This window comes from Heliangelus exortis, chromosome 9, assembly GCF_036169615.1.
Source record: "Heliangelus exortis chromosome 9, bHelExo1.hap1, whole genome shotgun sequence".
In the NCBI taxonomy this organism is placed as follows: domain Eukaryota; kingdom Metazoa; phylum Chordata; class Aves; order Apodiformes; family Trochilidae; genus Heliangelus; species Heliangelus exortis.
Window position 1 is genome coordinate 5,227,107 of NC_092430.1, and position 19,958 is coordinate 5,247,064.

Here is a 19,958-nt window from a genome sequence, read left to right on the forward strand (position 1 = left end):
CACCCTTGCTTCCCAGGAAGTTGTTTTTAAGTTTGGCAGAAGGTGTGCAGATCTGGATTTAGCTGCTTGTCTCTTCTTTCTGGATACTTTCCTGCAAATACTACAAGTCAACTCTGGAATATCATAGCTTTTCTTCTTATAAGCACCTATCCATGTTTTCTTCTTAGTAAGCACCATCTGTCACTCTGTAAACAGCCTAGTCCTGTATTTACTGGGAGGTGGGAGTATGTGCTAAGGAACACATCTCCTGTTCGTGGTTTACCAGCTATGCTTTACACACACCTTCAACAAACAAGTCACTTTTAATCATTTCTCTCCCTTTCAGAAATGCATTTATATGTGTGTGTGTTGTTCTCCTACCCACCACGAAGGAGTGTTTCAAATGTTTCCTTAAAGGTAACAAATGGTTTTGAATAAGAACTTTTTTTGATGTCTGTCTGTCAGAGCAGTTCTGAAATGTGAAAGCAGCATTAACAACAACAGTTTGAAAAAAAAAACCAGCAAAAAAACAGGTAACTCTCCCTGAGTGAAAATCTACAGCTAACTGAATGACCCTTTTAACAAACTGCAAAATTTTTCATAGATGTTTGTCCTATGGCAACTGGGGCAGCATTAGGGTGAGTGATGGGGCTCCTGAAATAATCCTTGGGACTTTCCACTCTGATCAAAAAGTCTTCCCAAGTCCTAATAGTCAAGCTGACCCAGAGATGGAGCAAAGGATGTCTTCATAGATCTTTGGGATGCATTAAAAAAATGCAGCCTTTCTTTCAGCAGTGTAAGTACATATAAATCTTTGGTACTTTTCCAGCTGCTCACTTAAACTTGTCTATGTTTGGAGATGTAGGTGTGAAAGAAATATACGTGTCTTTAGAATTGAACTAGAAAAGGATTTTTGTTTGTTTAATTTAGAAGCTGGCATTCTGCCTCGTGCTTTTTCCAGTTGCTAATAGCAGGCAACTTTAATCTCTGCCAGGTCTTGAGAACAGCTCGAGGCACTGAGCAAACAAGAGGACAGGATTTACACCTTTGCATTTGGCTGACTTCGCTTAATTTGGCAGAAAAAAAAAAAAACCTTTGGCATTCCTGGTTTATAAGAAATCTGCAAACTAAGTGAAGTTTGCTGAACTGTTGCCCGATGTCTAGGAGTTGCTAAACTGTGACAGCATTTCAACAATGAAATGGCTAAAATAACACAAGCATTGCTGCTCTGATTTCTAAAACACCTCGAGTTCATGCTGGAATTTACTTGCTTTTATTTTCCTAAACAATCCAGTATTACAGACATGGTTTGAAGACAACATTCATCCCATATGGTTTTCATCAATGTGCACATATTTGTTAAATTTGTATTTTGCCAAGATGCCTACCTGACTTAACAAATAAAACAAAAATGGCATTTTTGAGAATGAGAGTTCTTGAACCTCAAACCTTGCAAGTTAATTAAGAGCTTTCTTAAAGGCAGGTGGATTGATAGCAAGGTCACCAAAGGACACAGGCCTATTTGTGGAGAATAGATCAAAGATTATGCTCCAGAAAATGAAAGGAAAAATGGAAAAAGTGTTTCTAATGTATGTGTATACATACAGTTGTCCTGCATATTAAGAGATGTCAGGCATATCACTTGTAATAGTCTTTAAAGCAAAATTGAAGGAAATGTTAAGTACTACTGATCAAAAAGTGAAACTGAATCCTTTTGAAAATGCCAGAGTAGTGTGATTGGTTTGTGTTTTCACCTCCGTTTTTGTTTTTATACTAATCCTGAAACCAATAAAAAGTAATGAAGCATACAACTGAATCAATATTATTGGTTGAAAAAGGTTTCTGATAATAGCATTGCCTGTCCTGTCCCTGGTTCTTCTAACTTCTCAATTAGAAGAACAAGAAAAGTAGGTGGGGGGGATTACAATCAAGCACTTTTCAGGATTTTTTCTTTTTTATTATTCCTTCACTTGCACCTAGGCATAGCAGGATCCCATTGAACTGAGAAGAAGACAATTATATTCCAGGGATCTCCTGTCTTAAATTTACCATCAGTATTCTCTCTCCAAACTGAAACAGCAATATTTTACAGATTCAGATTTTCTTTCTGTTGGCATCAAACTTGATGTTTGCTCAAATTAAGGAATTCCACGGATATGTATGATAAAAACTTATTTTCAAAAGGGCTGTGTGCAACACAGCTCATTTGAGGAACATCACTTGGCTTCTGGGCAGAATCCGCAGACTCTCTAACAGCATTTTAAAGCAAAGTAGTAATTTTAGTAATGACATGAATAAATCATTCCCTAGCCAGGTAACTGCAGCCAAATAAGCCTTGAGATCTGGCCACAGCTGATTTCAATCCCTAGAAAGAATTTGGGTCAGAAACAAAGCAGGCTTACGTAAAGTACATCAGTAACAATGAACTTCTCTTAATATACACTGCATTTCTCTTAGGAAGATTTTGCCATACATCTGATACACCTATCCTAGGAAAATTGTCTTGCTCAGAGATTTTTATTCTAGTGTATGGAGCTCTTCATCCATTATGATCTTGCTTTTTCTGCACTTTGTGTTTTAATGTCTTGAGAAACTTCATCGCCACTTCAAACCCAGGGGTCTGTGCTACCAAGTGCCAGCATGCCACGGCCTCCCACCAAGACATGATTTATTTAGGTCTTTCCTGGTGGTAAAACAAATAACTCACTGGCATCAAAAGCTTATCTTTACCTTGCATCCATGTCATGACTGTTCAAAAAGCCAGGCTGAGCATATGTGGGCCTGATTTACACAGCTCGCTTGAGTCCCTGCTTGAGAAACACAAGCACATTCTCAGCAGGTTCAGGATAGCAACCATGTGTTGGGGTTTTTGGTTTTTTTTTTTCCCTCTCATTTGCTTTAGGTATCCTTTCACACTGGCCATCCAAGAGCCATATTCCCATTCCTGAAAACACACCTTCCTTCCCACTACACTTTCCCACAAACCTGCCTTGTCTACATAACTTGGGAGCTTTTCTGTAGAAGACTGATTTTTTGTGCTTGTCTAGTGCTGGATATGAGTACTGTTTGTTGGCCCTTAGATAGTTGTGTAAAGATAGTAGCAATCATCTTATGGTTTAAAGAGGCACCTTGTAATGGTATAAAATGTGTTAAAAGGTCACTTTTTGCATTGAACTCAACTTTGTGAGTTGGCAGCTGTTTAAGAGCTGAAGGACATTTGTGTTTTTCACGGATGTTTCATATTTTTTTATGCAGAACTAAGAAAAAAAACCCAAAACATTTGCACCATATAACAATGTTTAACTACTTGGGGGTCCTGTGCCATTACCATTTTGCAAACACCTGAGACTGCTGAGTGCATTTCCACTGTAGCCAGGGGTTATAACTGGGACAGCTCTGCCAAAAAGGTGCATCCAGGAGAATAAAGGCATGCTGCTCTGCTTCAGGCAAGTTCCACTGGCTTAGTTCAAACAGCTGACAAAGGCAGGTTTGCACGAACCAGCACACTTAGCCTTGGACAGCTTAGGAAACAGTTCCAGTTTTTGGAACTGCAGGAAGAGCCCTGGTTTGTGGGACTGCCCATTCCAGATGCCTGGCATCTTTATCCTGCAGAGGTTGGTCTGGAAGATGATGTTTACCAACATCTTCTAAAATAATGACTGTTTTCTGAGGCTACAGTCATGTGGTCATTGTAGAAATGGCTTTGTGGCATTTGAAGATGTCCATTCCCACCCATACACCAGAAATTACCCTCTTCCTGGTACAGCTCAGATGTCACCTGGGCACTCCTCATGTGCTTCATCCCAAAGACAGCAGGTTGGTAAATGCTGGTGGGGGTCATGTGAGTTTACTCACCTGACTTTCAGCTGGAATTTCAACACCAGTTTTTGCACACAGCCTTTTACACCATGCAGTAGGGCAGACTGTAGGGCTGCTGTGGAGGGATGACCAACACCTGGGCATCAGTCACATCTTAGGCTGGCACAGCTGCTTCTTCAGCAAGTACCTAACCTGAGAGTGAAGATTGGTCACTTTGCTGGGCAGGGCTTCCTATGGCAGTGTAAAGGACCTGGAAAGTGTGCAGACCACAGCTGGCTCGAGACTTCTGGGCAGGTGCAACTTTGAGAACAATGCATGTATTTAAGAAGGAGGAAATTCCTGTGTGAGCAACCTTGAGTTTTTAACCCAAATGTGAAAAGGCCACAACTGTACAGGCATTTGAAGTACACAAGGCATCTAATTCTCTGTCACTTAGCTAACAGGAAATGTCAAAATAGCTGAGGCATGAACGTCTGTAAAAGCCACAAAAAATCTCTGGTGACTCTAAGCATGAAAACTTCTGAGACATGTTTCTTCCTCAACTTTCAAAGCAACTTCTTCCAGTTCTGAAGAAACAGAACTGGTACTAAGAAACTAAATCTCATAAGAAGGAAAGTTTGTCAGCCATCTCAAAGCATCCATTTTCCACCTGCATCTTGTGAGCCACAGCCAAGGGGAGGGTGAGTGCTAGCCAAGAGTTCCCCTGCCCACCCCCATCTGCCTAGAGCACCAAGAGCTGCTGAGGGTGTTAGTGCAGAAGTAACTGAGGGGCTCAGTAAATCCAGAGCTGCTGTTTGGGAAGAAAGCAGCTGTAGCTAGTCTGGCTTGGTATTTAGCAAATTACTGAGCTTCATTTGACATGGTGAATAATGAAGGATCTGTGGCACCTGTAGGTAAATTGTTTAAAGGAATAATTACCCTTGGTTTTGTGTAGTTTTTCCTCTTGCTTCACTTCCCAACCATTCTGTCAAGCTGTCTTTTCCTACGTGATATGAATTGCAGTGCTCTCAGAAACCACTTTCCCACACGGGAGCTTTGTGCACCAAGATCGGGTCACCCTTCAACTTTTGGTAGGTGTTTGTGTAGTATGATGGTACTGGCACAACCTTTTAACCTGCACTTGGGTTTGTGCACAGTATTTTCTTTAAGGGGTTCTAACTGAAACTTTTTTTTTTGTTTTCTCAAAATTTGCCTTGAGTGTTTTGAGTGAGTGTCTGGCCCTTTCAGGCTGTCTTCTGACACATTATGTACACACTTGTTCACCTCTAAGAGAAGATTTCTGTGATCAGGTAGGAGAAATTTCTGAACCTGAACCACTTCTCTAACCCCACCACTGCAGCTTTCACTATTGGTTGACAACAGCTGTCGCATGTTTTAAATTATTTATTTTAATTTCCTTTGTAATGTGGGCACTGCACAAAAGATTTGCTCTGACCAAATCTTCTGTCGTGCTACTGAAGGTCTGGAAAAACTCTCCAGCTGGCAGTGAGGCACTGGAAGGCACTGGAAGACTGGGTTGTAACACAAGAGCCTGCCTGGCTCCATGTGGCAGCATCCCCTGTCCTAGCTGAGCACAGAGGTTTGTACAGCTGCCCTGTACTGCTCTTCTTGTTGGGCAGAGGTAGAGTAGGAAAGAAGCTGATGGCACAGCACTTACAGCAATTGCTGCCATACACAAAGCTGCAGTGCTGGTGAATTACAGGCCATGGGTTTGCCAGCATATTTTGCAGTGGTATTGTGCAAAGTGTCTGTCAAAGGCTTGCATTAGAGGTGTAAGTTTGCTCTCGAACTGAGACTTGATTTAGTCTGGTAAGGACTTCATTATTATTCCATGTATTATTCCAACCACCTCGAAGTGGGTCAGGTACTGAAAGGGAAGACAGTGCTGGCTGGGCAGCATTAATTTTGGTTATTATGTGCATTGTCTGGTTAGACCTGTTTCTAAAATGTGCCACTACATGATGGGTTTGTTACAGCAACCTCATCACCTCCCTTGCCAGCCCTCAGCATGCTGCCTGCCAGCAGCCCACTCCAAGGCTGCTGGTGCTGGGGGCAGAGCCTGTGCCACATGGCAGTGGTGGAATCTGCTGGTGGGGTGGCTGATGATGGGACAGGGAACTCCAAGGGAGAGCATGGGTTAAGCTGGGCCTGTCAGCAAAGATTTTGTCTGTTACATCAGGTCACAAATTCAGAAAATAAGGCTCACACAGTACCTCGCCATTTCTTCCTGCTTGCAGAGTATTTGGAAGTACTTGAGTCTGTTTTGGAAAGTGCTGAGCTGTTTAGACCTTCGTATTTTAGCATTTACTCTATTTGTGGTGACATTTAAGTGCAACAGAAATAAAATTTAAACACAGCCCAGCCAAACATTCTAAGCAATGAGTTGCTGTAACTTTATGCTGCCTGTTCCCTGTCTTGCCTTGCCCCTTTGCAGCCTTTGACAGCACTCTCAAGCCCCTCAGCCACCACCACTATCTCTGCCATGCAAAAAAACCCAATAAAATCCAAGCATCTTCCTTTATCCAAGATATGCAAGAAAGAAAAGGTCTCAAATGGGATAGAAATTATGTGAAACAGTGTGCCTTGAAATTGTTTTGCTTCTTTGAAGAAATCTGTAATCGTGGCCTGGTAAATAATTTCTGGAGACTTAATATTTTTTACAGGATCCTATGTTCCCCATGCCTCTTGTCATACGTCAGCCTTGCACATAAATCAGTTATTGTATTGATTTGCAGAGGAGGGATTAAGGCACTAAAATTATACATTTATTTGTTTGTCCTGAATTTTGTTGTGTTTTCAGTGATTTGGACAAGGATTCTGCTTTGGCAGAATCTTCAAAACAGCTTATGGCTCATTATCAGATGCTTGTTTTGCTGGTGCCTGCCTCTGTGTTGGTACAGAAAAAAAAAAAAAAAAGAGTTGTTTTTTCCTTAGGTTGTATAAATTTTGCTGAAAAGAACGTTTTTTTTTCTGCATCTCCTACAATAGTAGCATGGGAAAGCGAAGGAACTGTCTTCTACATCTGTTTACTGTGTCACAAATCATCATGCAAATCTGAAAGCAACCATCACATGCAAAGTGATGCAGGCACTTATCAAACTGGAAAAAAAAGAAAGAAGGAAGAAGAAAAAAAAAAAAAAAAAAAGCCCTTCCCCTAATCCTGCTCTTTAAAAGGACAGAACTCACTGTTTTTCCTACCACAACATGCAAATGCTATGTTGCTGCTTTTTTTTTCTGCAGTAGAAGCTCACTGGAGATGAGGTTTCAAGCCTTGGCTGCTTACCCCTGAGTTTGCAGCCAGGCATTTAGGTGCTCTGAGGACCAGGATGCAGTCAGCCTGTTTCCTGCTGGGACAGAAACACCTTTTTTAAATTTATGCTGAGTATTTCTATGATCCAATATCACTGCTGGTCACAGAGGTGAGGGATTACGTAAGGAAGACCTGAGGATATGTATGTATAATTTCTTGGAGGTTATATTTATTTTTAAAAAGATAATCTTAGTTCCTTGCTTTGGTGGAGCACGATTAAGCCTTACCAGGGAAAAAAAGTTGCCATTTGACATAAATCTGGTTTTCGTAGGTATATAGAGAATACATAGAGGTATATATTTGTTTAAGTTAAACAAGAGCCCTGCTCTGCTTTTAAAGGCCTGACTATAAAACCATAAATTTAGATAGATTGATTCTAATGTAATGTACTCTTCACAACCTTCTAAAATTCCTGCTGCCCCTTGCACGACTGATAGGACCTCAGGAAAACAACAGTAAACGACTGCTTTGGGTAATGCTGAGCACAGTGTGTTATTTTCAGGGCCTCCCCACTGCTCCATGTTGGTGCAAGGTGTGTTTCAGGTCCTGCCATGGGGAGATGTGACCATTCTCCTGCACAGGAACCGCTACTTTGCTGCTCCACTTGGAGAGGACACGTCAGGTACCTCTGTGTGATGGCTGAGCTGACCCACTTAGGCCATAAGGTGGCTGATTTCTTCTTCCTATGCTAATCTGTCCTCCTCCACCCTCCTGTTTTCCTCTTGGCTTTGCCCAACCCAGAATTAACATTACAAGCACTTAATGGACCTTTAAATTAGTTCTTTGTGCGAGCTCAAAGGGTAATTTTTAGCGAAACTTCGTTTTGTGCATGATGTATGGAAACAGAAAATTTGCACTAAAAGAAAAAAAATAATAGTCTCAACCTTGGGCTGTCAGAGAACAGACACGAAGGGAGGAGCTATGAGTGAATTTCTCTACAGCAAGGACCCACGCTGGGTCATAAATCTGCGCAAAAAGAAAGCAGAGGCTGCAAATTCAGCTGTTAGTAATAAAGTTAGAACTAGCAATATACTTATGCCAGGAAGTGTTGTAGCTCTGAGCTCACAGTGCAAAATAAAGCTACTTGACACAAGAACTGAAACTGCTTGGTAGGAGAGTAATTTTAGTTTTTGTTGAATGTACTGTGCTGGACTGAACAGTGACTAAGGGTGAGTCAGCACTTTTCAGACTTTTAGATAAAAACCAGGCACTAGTAGCAGGTTCCATGAAGAGAAGGCAAGAGGCTATGGTACAGGTGCCATAAGCATAAGGCCAACATCAGAGAAAACACAGAAGCAGTAATTGGAGAAATTAATCTGCAATAATAGATCCAGTCAAAGTTGTTCTTTTTTCTTCTTTCTTGAAAGAAGAAATGCCAGTTCCTCAAAAACAGTGTGTGGGGAAAGTTTTTGCTTTTGAGGACAGCACTAAATGTCTTGAAAAATACTCTTGTAACATTTTCAAAATCAAAACTCTGTGTTTCAGTACAAATTTACTTTTTCCTTCAGTTTTGCAACCTGTTTTTACAGGAGTCAAAACTAAGCATTTTCAAATTGCTTGATCCTGTCACAGGACGGAAAAAAAAAAAAGCCACCATATTAATATTATTAAGAGCTCATTTTCGTTAGGTAAAGGAAGCACTTGGGAGGAGAACTAAGATTCAAATTGTGCTGAAAGAACGTGGGAGCCATATTCTTCATATTAACAAATGGCAGCATTTCCCTTTCCATCTTTGCTTCGCCTGCCTTTTGACTCTACTGTCATTTTGGAGAGGGCTGGTTGGTATTGCACAGTCATGTTGCAATCAGTGTGCATTGTGTCACTGTTATATAATACCTTCTCCAGGCGTGTATACTTAATTCTGATCAGGAGATGAAAAAAATTGTTGTAGGTGAACAGGCCCAGTCCCGATGGGAAGTGGTTGTAGCAAACTCAGAAATGGTGATGTGACTCTCACAGGAGGCAAAGGAGCTCAGAGAAGGGATGTTCCTGCCGCGGGGCACACGATGCACAGAGGAGGCACCTGGAGGGGAACAGTAATGACTCTGGATGCACATCACACACCTCAAGGTGCTCTGGTATTCCGAGTCCAGTTTCAGAGTCACCTAAAAAAAATTCTCTTCCTGACCATGCCGTGGACTTCCTCCGAGGGATGTTGAGCAAGGCATGTTTTGACCCAGATTTCAATTTTTTGTCCCCTAACTTTTCAGTTCGTCCCCTGGTGACTGGGACCTGGATTTCTCCGGCTGCCCATCCCAACTTCCAGAGGCACTGCTCCCACCTTACAGAATCTGACATTTTCAGAGCATTCTTCCCTCGCCCAGCAACCGGCCTTTCCTGGATGACCTATATTTAACTCTACGCTCATGTAAGCATTGCCTCAGGTGGCACCCTCATTTCTCAGGCATGCACTGCGACGAAAACACCAAACATAAATAAATAAAAGCGCCTTGCATCATGCCCCTTCTCTGAGGCTCCGCGGAGGGACACGCCCGCCGGCGACATGATTCAGAGGGGCAGAATTGGCATCCGGGAGACTTCAAAGGGTAAGCAAGAGGAAAAGGAACAAACTGTCTTTCCTTTTTTAGCAGTGCATAGCCAGCCCAGCCCAGGCACCCAGAACTCGGGGGTTGGGACCGCCGGCCCGGGACAGGCTCGGGACACGCTCTCCAGGGGCAGCCGGGGCCGCAGCAGCGCTCAAGCCACGCTCGGTGCTGCGAGGCCCACACGCGCTTCCCCCCCAGGGGTACCGGAACCCGCGCATTAATTCACCCTGACAAAACACGCACCAGCAGCCCGACACGTGGCACACCGAGGGGACCCCGCACACCGAGGGGACCCCGCACGCCTCCCGTGTCACCGCGGCCCCGGCACCCGCCCGCCGCCCCGGGCTGCAGCCCCGCCCCCTGCCTTAGCCCCGCCCCTTCACTGACCCCGCCCCCTACACTGACCCCGCCCCCTTCGCCTTGGCCCCGCCCCTACCCCGCTCTCCGCCAATGGGCGCTGCCCTTCCGTCCCGCGCGCCTTCCCCTTCCTCTCCTCCGCTGACAGCTCGGAGCCGCCCGGCTGGCCCGCGAGAGCGGCGGAAGCCTCGCGAGAGCTGCTGCCCCCTCTTCCCCCCTCCTCGTCCCGGCTGCCCAGGCTCCGCCCCGCGGCCCGCCCGCCGCCCCCGCCCGCAGCCGCGGCCGGGTCTGTGTCTCGCTGGCTGCTGCTGGGCGGTGGGAAGGGAAGGGAAGGCAGAGGAAGGGGGGGTGGGGGGGCGCTCGGCCCTGCGCACTGAGCGATGTTTGTCCGCCATCGCGGCGGAGGAGGAGGGTGAAGGAAGCGCCGCCGCCGGAGCGAGGGGCCTGCTCCGCCGCCTCGCCCCTCGCTGCCGCTTTTCCCCGTCGCTACCCCCTTCGGCCCGGCCCGGCCCGGCTCGGTCCTCCCGCTCTCCGCGCAACCCCGGGGGGCCGCAGCGCGGAGTGAAGGTCGCCAGCGGCCTCCCCCGGCCCCGCTCCCGGGCTCTGCCGTCCCGCCGCGCGTCCCCCGGCGCCCCTCCGGACGGGAGGCGCCGCCGCCGCCGGGCCCGAAGATGTCGAACCTGAGCAAGGGGACGGGCAGCCGGAAGGACACCAAGATGCGGATCCGAGCCTTCCCTGTGAGTACCGGGCCTAGGCCGGGCCGAGCGGCCGCGCCAGGCCCCGGCCTCCGCCTGCCCGCAGGCCCCGCGGCCTCGCTTCCCTGTCAGCCGCGCCGTGTGCCCGGCGACGCGGGCCGGCGAGCCGGGTCGGGCCCGGGCGGAGGCGGCCTCGGAGTGGGCGGTGGGTGCGAGCGGTGCGGGGAGAGCTGTCAGGCGGCCCGCGGGTTCGGGCACCCCTCTGCGAGCGGCGGGGGGGGGGGGAGACGGGGACGTGCGGGAGGTGCGTGTCGGGGGATCGGTGCTCTGTGCTGCACGGCGAGTGGGAGGTGGAGGAACTGGTCCCCGCGATTATCGTCTCCCTCATCAGTCAAACAAATCAATTATGAAAATACACGCACGGCATTGGGGGGTGGGGGCGGGGGTTTTTTCTTTGTTTTCAAGGAAAAGGCCTCCGAGAAGGAGCCGAAGGTTATAGTTGGTAAACAAAATTTGGTAGCCCCCGGAAGGGGGGAGGAGTGTTATTTATTTATATCTTCTGGAGAGGTTCCTCTTGGTGAATTTATTCCACTCTCCGCTCCCTCAAAGACCTTATGAGTCGTGTGGTTATAAGATTTTAGGTGGCAAAACGCCAGCAGTTCAGAAGATGTTACTGTAAACATTTAGGCGCTGGTAATTTCGTGTGTTGGGCAGAGCCCTGAGAGTGCCATCTCTTCGAGTTCCAGAGGGGAAGGAGCCAGATTACTGATTTATGCTGATTTATAAACCTCGCTGTGTCTTGACAGTTGGTTCAATTACGGCTTAAAACAGAATAACAGCTACGGTGCTATTGGTGGCGATGAGAAAGAGGAATAGAAGAGCTTCAGCGTTCCAGGGGTTTGCCAGAGAAGTGTGTGTGTGTGTGTCTGTTCACCGGTGTATATGTTAAAAAGAAGATACTTAGTTGAGTCATTGGCTTTTAAGGTTTAGCGTAACTTTTTGATGCTATGTCTGATCCCGGTAGGCTGTAGTATGGAAGTAATGGGCCTTGCCTTTATAGCGAAACTGGACATACCTGTTTATCTTATTTCACTGGCAAAGAATATATCAATATATTTGCTTCATCAAAACTCTCACTGCTTAAAAGAGAGAATTCTTTGTATTTTCAGCGGCTGTCTTAATCATAGCAGTCTTATTTTACACTGTTTTCCTCAACTTTTAATTATTGACTTGTCTTTAATGGTAAAAGTCAAATCCGTGGACTCTGAAATTATGGATGTGATCTGGTGGAACGTATTTGATCTCCAAATTCCATTTATTTCTTTAAACATGTACATTTTGTTAGGAAGCGTTGAATTCCAGGAATTAAAAGACTTACTGCAGCATGTCCAGGGAAATTGGGAAAACCTGTGCAAAAATAAACCAGTGACAGAACCAGTATGTGTGTTTTATAGCAAACTACAAGAAACATAGCAGGTTTTTAATTTCATAAGCAGATTCATGTATTCCAACCCTGAATATGTAGATATTAGTCAGCCAACAAAGGTAGACTTAACAATGGGATAAACTTTAGTCTCTGTTTTACTTTTTTCAACACTTTTTTAAATGGGCACATGAAGTTAGGGTTGGGGGGTGAGGAATGCTCATACAGAGCCCTACTCTTACATAAATTTAAACACAGTCATCTTGGTTTTTTTATCTGAAACTGTTTTTGCTAGGACTGTCTTTCTTTTCTTTTAAGGTATGTCTAGTTTAAAAATAATTTTAAAAAAACCACCCTAAAATAGTTCAGTAAGTACATAGACATGAAGGCCTATAGATCCTAAATGCTTAGTGCCATCTTTTAGCAGCAATTTTTCAGGCATTCCCTTCAATAGATTTTTTTCTTTACAAAGACATCTTGTTGATAATCCTGTTGTTAAAGCATTTTTGGAAAAGAAGCATGTACTCCTTTGAGAGTTTTGGAGGGTTTTGTTTTTTTTTCATACCTGGAGAAGGCAGTAGCCACTGTTCATGTAAAACTCTTAATGCAGATTTTGTGGAGGCCTAAGTGGTTGTGTAGCTTTGGTCCTACAAATAGTGGTAGTGGCTGCACTTGGGTTATTCATGTCAGTGAGTTTGCATTTGTTTGTGGGATAGAGTCAGTATTTACAAAGTGTGGTATTCGTACTCAAGCTACTCATCTTCACTCTTTTATTTCTAATTTGGTCATTCTGCTCTTCAGTTCTGAATTAAGAGTGCTTTTAGAGATGACTTTGGCAGCTGCTTCCATTTCTTTTCTTACTGATCAGCTTTCTCACCAGGTGTACTTGATTTAGGTTGGTTTGCTTCTTGCATGGAGTTAGCTATTTACAATTATATTGAACTAGAAGTAGCCAAATTGAAGTGGTAAGTTTCCTGGAACATTGCAATATTATGGTAACAACTTCCATGTAGTTTCTGTCTCTTTAATATTTCCTATTTTTCATAGCATATTTGTTTTTATATTTCTGTTACTATTAGGTTTTACAGTAGCTAAAGGAAAGGAGATGTAGTAATTTGCAAAATGTTGCTACTCCTAAGTTTTCTTTTTCTACCTTGCTAGAAGTCAAGTAGAAATTGACCAAAACATTTGAACATCACAAATATTGTACTTGGAGATTTTATTTGTTTGGAATTAGTTTTATTCTGGATTCCTTCTTTATTATTTCCTGAAATTGCTGGCAGGTTACCTGTCATCCTAACTGCTTGGTAATATTTGCTAGTTCCTGCAGTGTGCTCTGTGCTTTTGTTACCTCAAGGGCAGTGACTTTGAGTACCTGGCATACAGTTTTGCTGAGATGGGTTTTAGAATTATCAGAAGCAGGGGAGGAAAACAGAGTTCTGTACATTAACCAATTTTTCTGTTCACAACAGGAAAAAAAATTGCATGTCTTAGTTAAAAAGCTAACTTAGAAAAAAGGAATTCCATGTGTTATCGTGTTGAATTTGACTTAAAGACAGTGATAATCTTTGCATCAGAAGGAGACCAAACGAGCATCTGTTCTTTTTGGAGACTTCACACTTGGGTGTTTTTTTTTTTTTAATCTAGAAAGAATAAAAGAAATAATTTTTAATGAAAGTTTACTATATATTTAATAGAGCAAAGTGTTGAGGTTAAGTGCAGTTAAGTGATCTTCTGTGCCACTGTAGAAGACTTCCATTGTACTGTTTCAATAGCTGCTTCCAGTACTTTTGACACCATGATAATAAATTGCTCTTCTCTGTTTGTATAAAATCCAGATAGCAATGAGTAGCCAGAGATGGAATAGTGTAAGAGGGCTGAGTGGAAGCTCTTCTTTCTTAAATTATCTTTAAACTTTATTATTTCAAATTCACGTGCGCTGCAACAAATAGGAATGTGTTGTCCTTGAACACTAATTATTCTGGGTTTTAAAATTATTTGGAGGTCTACAGTACTATTTTTGCTGATTACATGGTGTGTGCATTACGTGAAGATGCAGGATTGATACTCCTACAAAATACGACTTAATTTCATCTGTGTTGGAGAAGTATCTGGGGTTGTTTTCTTCCCTGTTTTCATTTAAAGTACTCTCAGGGTTTCCTGTAGTCACTCTATGTAACCCTCAGTGAGCCCGTTACTGCTTGCTAAAGGGATACTTCAAAAGCTGCAGCAAATCTAATTTTAAGGTGATTTAGTTGATCTGTGAAAAGCGGTGCCAAAGAATGCTAGATTTGCACTTTAAACTTTTGCAGAAATGTGATGTCTGTAATGGAGTTCCAACATGTATAAATAATCTTTCTTCCAAGGGTGTTTGAGCTGTTTGATGTGACTGTTGAACTAGTGGAAAATAGTAGCCTTAAATATGTTTTGATGGAAAAGTTGTGCAAAGTAAAAAAGTTTCTTGCAGAAATAAACAATATATGCAAATTTGGAAAGCATTTTGGGAATTAATGTTCAGAAGCTATACAAGTAATCTAAAGCTGTGTTGAATGAACTTTTTTGCAAGAAGTCATCCTTCTCCCAGTCCAGTATGTCAGTAGTCAACATATAATTGACTGGACAGATCTTTCTGAAAACCAGCATGACCCAAGTGTAGGTTACTTGGTTTAATTGTTACAATTGGATGAGTGTATTTGAGTGCTTTTAACCATTTTTGTTTCCAGCAGAGCTATGTTTCCTCTCTAGAGCAAGACTACAAAATAGTGTTTTGCTCTATCTCAGAATTATCCCTGTAGTTGGGTCTTATGTGGTTACATTATGAATTCTGGAAAGTGTTTAGAGAGATCCTGCACGAGCACTTGGGGTAAAATGAGTCTTTAAAGTCTGTGTGAATGTGTGTGTATATATATATATGTATATATATATATCTGTATGTAAAAGCTTCTCTGATTCATTTTACATGAAATACTTTTACGAAAGAAAAATCTCATTTCATCTAAACCTTGTGCAAAAAAGGCAGGCAGGTGTTTTTTCTTTCAGCTCTGTTTATCAGTTGATATTACCACTTCCTCAAAGTTCTGTAAAATTCTGTTTTCATTGCTACTGCTCTTTTCCCCTCAGCTCTAACAGCTCCTTGATTTAGGCTTTCTCTTTTTCTTGGGCAATTCTGGCTCCTTGTTTGGTTTGGTTTGAAACTTAGGGGATCGATGGTGCAAGTTGAGATGAGGTGTGCTAAATTGATGCTTCAGCCCGTAATGTGTGGATCTATTAAGAGGCTGATGTTAATGTTGTGTCTTGAGCATCTTACTAGAACAGATAAACCATAGAAAAGACATTTAAAGACAGTTAGGTTTTTCAGTGTTCAGATTTTATATGTAATGCATTTATTTCTGCTTTGCCTTAACCCTTAGTGCATGCTTGCTCTGCTGGTGAGTGAATGGAGAGGCAGGGGGAGGGAGGAGGGTAGAATCAGAGCATGGTTTAGTGCAGGGCTTCTCAGCTCTGATTAAAAAAAATGTGAGCTTCCTGAGTGCTTTAGGACCACGTAGTTAATGTTTTACATGGTTGGCTTTGTGAATCTCGATTGCTTTGTGTTAGCAAACATTTTTATAAGGGCATCTTGTGTATACATATTGTGTATAGAATAGTAAGAAGTTCACAACTGAATTTTAGTAGGCTTAAAACCTAGAAATGAAACAGACAAAAAAAATAAAACACCATTTATCTGATGGGAAAAGGTGGTGTTGTGATGTAAATAACAGATAACTGTCCAATAAACAGCAAGTATTTTTTAATCTTAAAAAGGTCTTCCAGTTTTCATAGATTTTTCTTTGAAATGAAATGCAGTGAGCAGACTGAGCTGCCCTACTGCTGCATTTAGAATTTTCAAGAGATAACATTAATTCCAGCATAGACTTTGAATAATTGTAGGTGTGTTTTTGTTTGGTTCTTTGTTTTAACACACTGTACCTATTAACTTTTAGTTGTGGTCTAACCTGATCTCATTAGAATTCCTAGGTTCTGCAGATGTTTGGGTTTCAGTTGCAAATTTTCTTGTTTTTCCTTGTTAGTTGGGTTTTAAGTTGTGAGCAACCATCATTCCAGTTGGTGTAAGTTTGGAATAGGTGCCTCTGTACTTGGAAAGGGTGCTGCTGTTCATAGATCTTGCCTGTATTGGAAATTTGCTTTATTTTTATGCAAGAGTATGAAGTAACAGCAGCATTCTGTTAAGATTTTTATACTGGCTAAATCAGTTTGAGATTTTTGAAGTGGCTTGCTATGTTTCTCCACCCCCTCATTCTTGTGTTGTACAGAAGTGCATTATTCAGGAATTACTATTTTTTCCCCTGGCAGTGATGGGTAAAAGGGCTTTCTGAGTGTTGCTATAAAAGTGACCAGGAGCTTTTTGTATTCTACATGAAGAGTTACAATAACAGCAAATAACATAAAAATAGGAGGGTTTTTTGCCTAGAAAAAATACCACTATTTTCCAGAATGTTTCTTTTTTAATGTCTTCTGGGTAGCTTTACAAAGCATAAGTGGCAGTGTTTCTTAGAATTTAAAAAATGTATTCTGAAGTAATTGGTTTTGATCTGTGGGACAGGTAGTTATAGTGCCTTTTTTCATTACTGCAGCTGATCTGCAGCGTCTGATAATCTCTCTGTATGTGGTAAAAACATTTTGTGGTAGACTGAGGCAGATTTTCTTGGGTTGGTTTGATTGAGTCCATTCATAAAAATTCACAGTGATTCTGTTGCACTCCAAAATAGGTTCTTGACGTTGTGTAGAAGATCACTGGATGCTTTCTTTGGTTTCTAGGAGCTCTATGAGTGGAAAACCAGCTCTTGAAAAGTGAGCTCATATTTCTCATTCTGAGTCAGTCTTGTGGAAACAAGGAGCAGGGAAGTACCAGAGTAGAAAACTTAGCGTGGCCAACCATGGTTTTTATCATCTGATTATTTTATTTTTCTGAAGTTAAAGCCAGGAGATTTTTAAAAATCACTAATGGCTCTTCTGTGAGGGTGCAAGTACTGGCATATCAGAGTAAGTAAATGCTGTTAAGTGACTTCATGAAAGAATGTCCATATTGACATTTTAACACAGTGTTTTAGGAGAGGAAGAAAGTATATTTGATACCCAAGTAGAGCAAGGAGGACAAAACTGTAATAAACCTTTACATTTGGATGGTGCTTGCTGTGGAGTTGCCTAGATTCTATTAGTTGTGATTAAAAGTAGTGTTTGAGTGCTGAAATGGTGTTGCTTGTGGTTTAAATGAAATATAATATCATTCAAAGTGTGTGCTGATAACTCACTTTATTTGTTCATGCTTATGGATGAGAGGTGCATTTGCAGAAATGACAGTTCTTGGTTGTGTACTGAGAATCAACATAAATGAAGGTAATTTAAATCATACACGTGAATGATCTAAAATTGGAGTAGCTTATATAATAATTTCTTACATGTAGTTTGAGTACAAGCTATTCATGTCTTTCTCACATTTTGTATGTCTAGATTCTTTATTGAAATAAATACTATCTCTTTACTTTCCCTTTTTTTTTTTTCTTTTTAAGTATTGGCAGCATCTGAGTAGCCCTGTGCTTTGATATCTCTCTCTCTCTATATATATATATATATATATTTCCATGGGTAGCTCTGGACTTGTTTTTCTGTTGTACTTGTTTCAGCATCAGTCTTGCTTCCAACCACTGCCTATTTGTGCATCCCCTCACGATGCATGTACTGGATGATGCAGAAATCCCCCAGAGAAAGGCAGTTGTCAGCACACAAGCAGTATGGATTATCTGTAAATGTGTAAGCAATTGATTAAGTGTATCTTCCTTCCTCAAGTAAGCTGAGAAAAAAAATTATCCTCTGGTGCCTCTGTCTAATGTAATATTTACTGTCAAAGTTCTAAAGTTGTTACGTTTTTAGCATTATGAAGGAGTTGGCATCAGGCGCCCAAAGACTGTAAAGCCCCTTCAGCTCCTTCCTTCATCCCCCTGAAATTTTTCATTGTGTTCCCTGTTTTGAAATGGCTTTGGGAAATGCATCTATGGTTTGTAAAATTGGTGGAAATAAACCACGCAGATTTCCTCTTCACTTAGTGTTGATTTTTGAACAATTGTAGAATACCAAAGATCTTGTAGGTTAATTGGAAATAAACAACAACCAAACAGAACTAATTCTTGCAGGATTTGCATTGAATGGGAAAGGAATGGGCCATTTGTGGTTCAGGGAAGCTTTGCTGAATCCAGGTGGTCAAGGCTGAGAAGTTAATGAACTAACAGATTTTTTTATTTTTTTTTTTCACTTAAAGCAATGATACACCTGAGGAGACTCAGTGCCTTCCACAGAAAAAAAAGGAGGTGCTTTCTCCTGGTGATTCTTATCTCCATCATGCTTTAAAGTCATTACAGTGTTAATGTTGTACAAGTCATTGATATGAAAGATTTACCAAAAAAAACATCCCTATGAATGATAGTCTTAAAACTACCAGAAAGTACAATCACAATCTGAATGAAAGTTTTAAACTGTTTTGACTTAAAGTAAAAATAACCATAAGAACTATTAATTTTTACTTTTGTTTTAGGAGTGATATGAATAGCAGGCTGAGGTGTGGACAGTGACCTTGTGGCCCATGATTACATTTTCAAGACAATGTACTTCACATGACCTGAAACGTTGCAGTCCCACACCTGGGTTTCAAAAGAGAGTTAGGGACCTAAATCCACTGAAATTTCAGCATTCCAGCAGTTTTTTATCTTTGTTAGAAATTCTAGTTTTAGGTAAACAGTCTTACTTCCCTTTCTGCTCTTACATGTTCAGTGAACTGGAAGTAATTCCAGTGGCAGAGGAATGAGCCACTTCTGCTGCAGTGTCAGAGCCTGCACATGGTCAGCTGTCCCAAATAAGCTTTTTTGAGGAAATCTGCTGTCAAACTTATTTTGTGGTAGCTTGTTAATAGTAACGTAGCCCTCAGATTCTGAAAAGCACATCCCTGGCTGAGATTTTATTGCAATAAAATGCTAAATGAGTGATATTTTTAGGATCTGACGCTTAGTTCTAAACGGGGAAAGGCATACCCAGTAGTTTATAAAATTTTGTGCCACTGTTTGTGCTGTCTGTCATTTCACCTTTGACAGGAGCCTGTTTGACAGCTGCAGACACCCAGCTGAGCTCTTGAAGTGCAGAACTACCTGTCTCTGCCCACGCCTTCTACAGCTCCAGGATCCTGCTGGCAGATGGGAGGGATGATTCACTCACACAACTTCAGCTCTTCTTCATTGCATTTCTGCTGTTCTAACTGGGGTCAAATATTTTCTTTTAACACTGACTTTGTTTAGGACAGAAACTTAAAAGCTATTGTATCTCTTTCAGGGACATATTTCCTGCTGTTACATAAGCCTTTCAGAATTTTTCTCTGTGGCTTTAGTTTGAGGAAACATGTTTTAGGATTGTTGCTTCTGAAGGGACTCAAGGACTCCAAACTTGTCATTAGTCTTCAAGATATTGATCCTAATTTTTATTCTTTTGGGCAGAAGAGAGCAAGTAGGTTTATTTTTTGGTGTCAGAGCTTTGTATTCATTCCTCTGTTTCATTCAGTATTGAGGTTGTTTTTCTTCCTTCAGTTAAGCTGTGTTGACCTGATCTACTGCCTTTTACTTACTGGTGCTATTTGCACCTTAACTACTCAATACAAGTACTGATATAAACCAAAAATTAAGTTCATATCTCAAAATGCGTCTGTTACCTTGCAAAGTAAAATGTTGAAGTTCAGACATTTTAAAAAGGCCGTGTAGATCTAGACTTGAACTCCACCAATTTCCAAA

The 19,958-nt window shown here is 42.0% G+C and overlaps 2 protein-coding genes across 2 annotated transcripts in view; one reads left to right on the forward strand and one right to left on the reverse strand.

The window, feature by feature from the left end:
* Positions 1 to 9,986, reverse strand: part of LOC139799637 (guanylate cyclase soluble subunit beta-2-like) — a 38,205-nt gene extending 28,219 nt beyond the window's left edge. The window contains exons 1-4 of the mRNA XM_071751770.1: positions 9,898 to 9,986; positions 8,945 to 9,131; positions 6,997 to 7,145; positions 3,835 to 3,913 (exon numbers count right to left, since the gene is read on the reverse strand). Coding sequence (XP_071607871.1) covers positions 3,835 to 3,913; positions 6,997 to 7,103 — 186 coding nt within the window. The 5' untranslated portion in view covers positions 7,104 to 7,145; positions 8,945 to 9,131; positions 9,898 to 9,986. The remainder of the gene's footprint in view (positions 1 to 3,834; positions 3,914 to 6,996; positions 7,146 to 8,944; positions 9,132 to 9,897) is intronic.
* Positions 9,987 to 10,430: 444 nt separating this feature from the next.
* CUL3 (cullin 3) overlaps positions 10,431 to 19,958 on the forward strand; it is a 49,211-nt gene continuing 39,683 nt past the window's right edge. Inside the window, exon 1 of the mRNA XM_071751771.1 lies at positions 10,431 to 10,748. Coding sequence (XP_071607872.1) covers positions 10,683 to 10,748 — 66 coding nt within the window. The 5' untranslated portion in view covers positions 10,431 to 10,682. The remainder of the gene's footprint in view (positions 10,749 to 19,958) is intronic.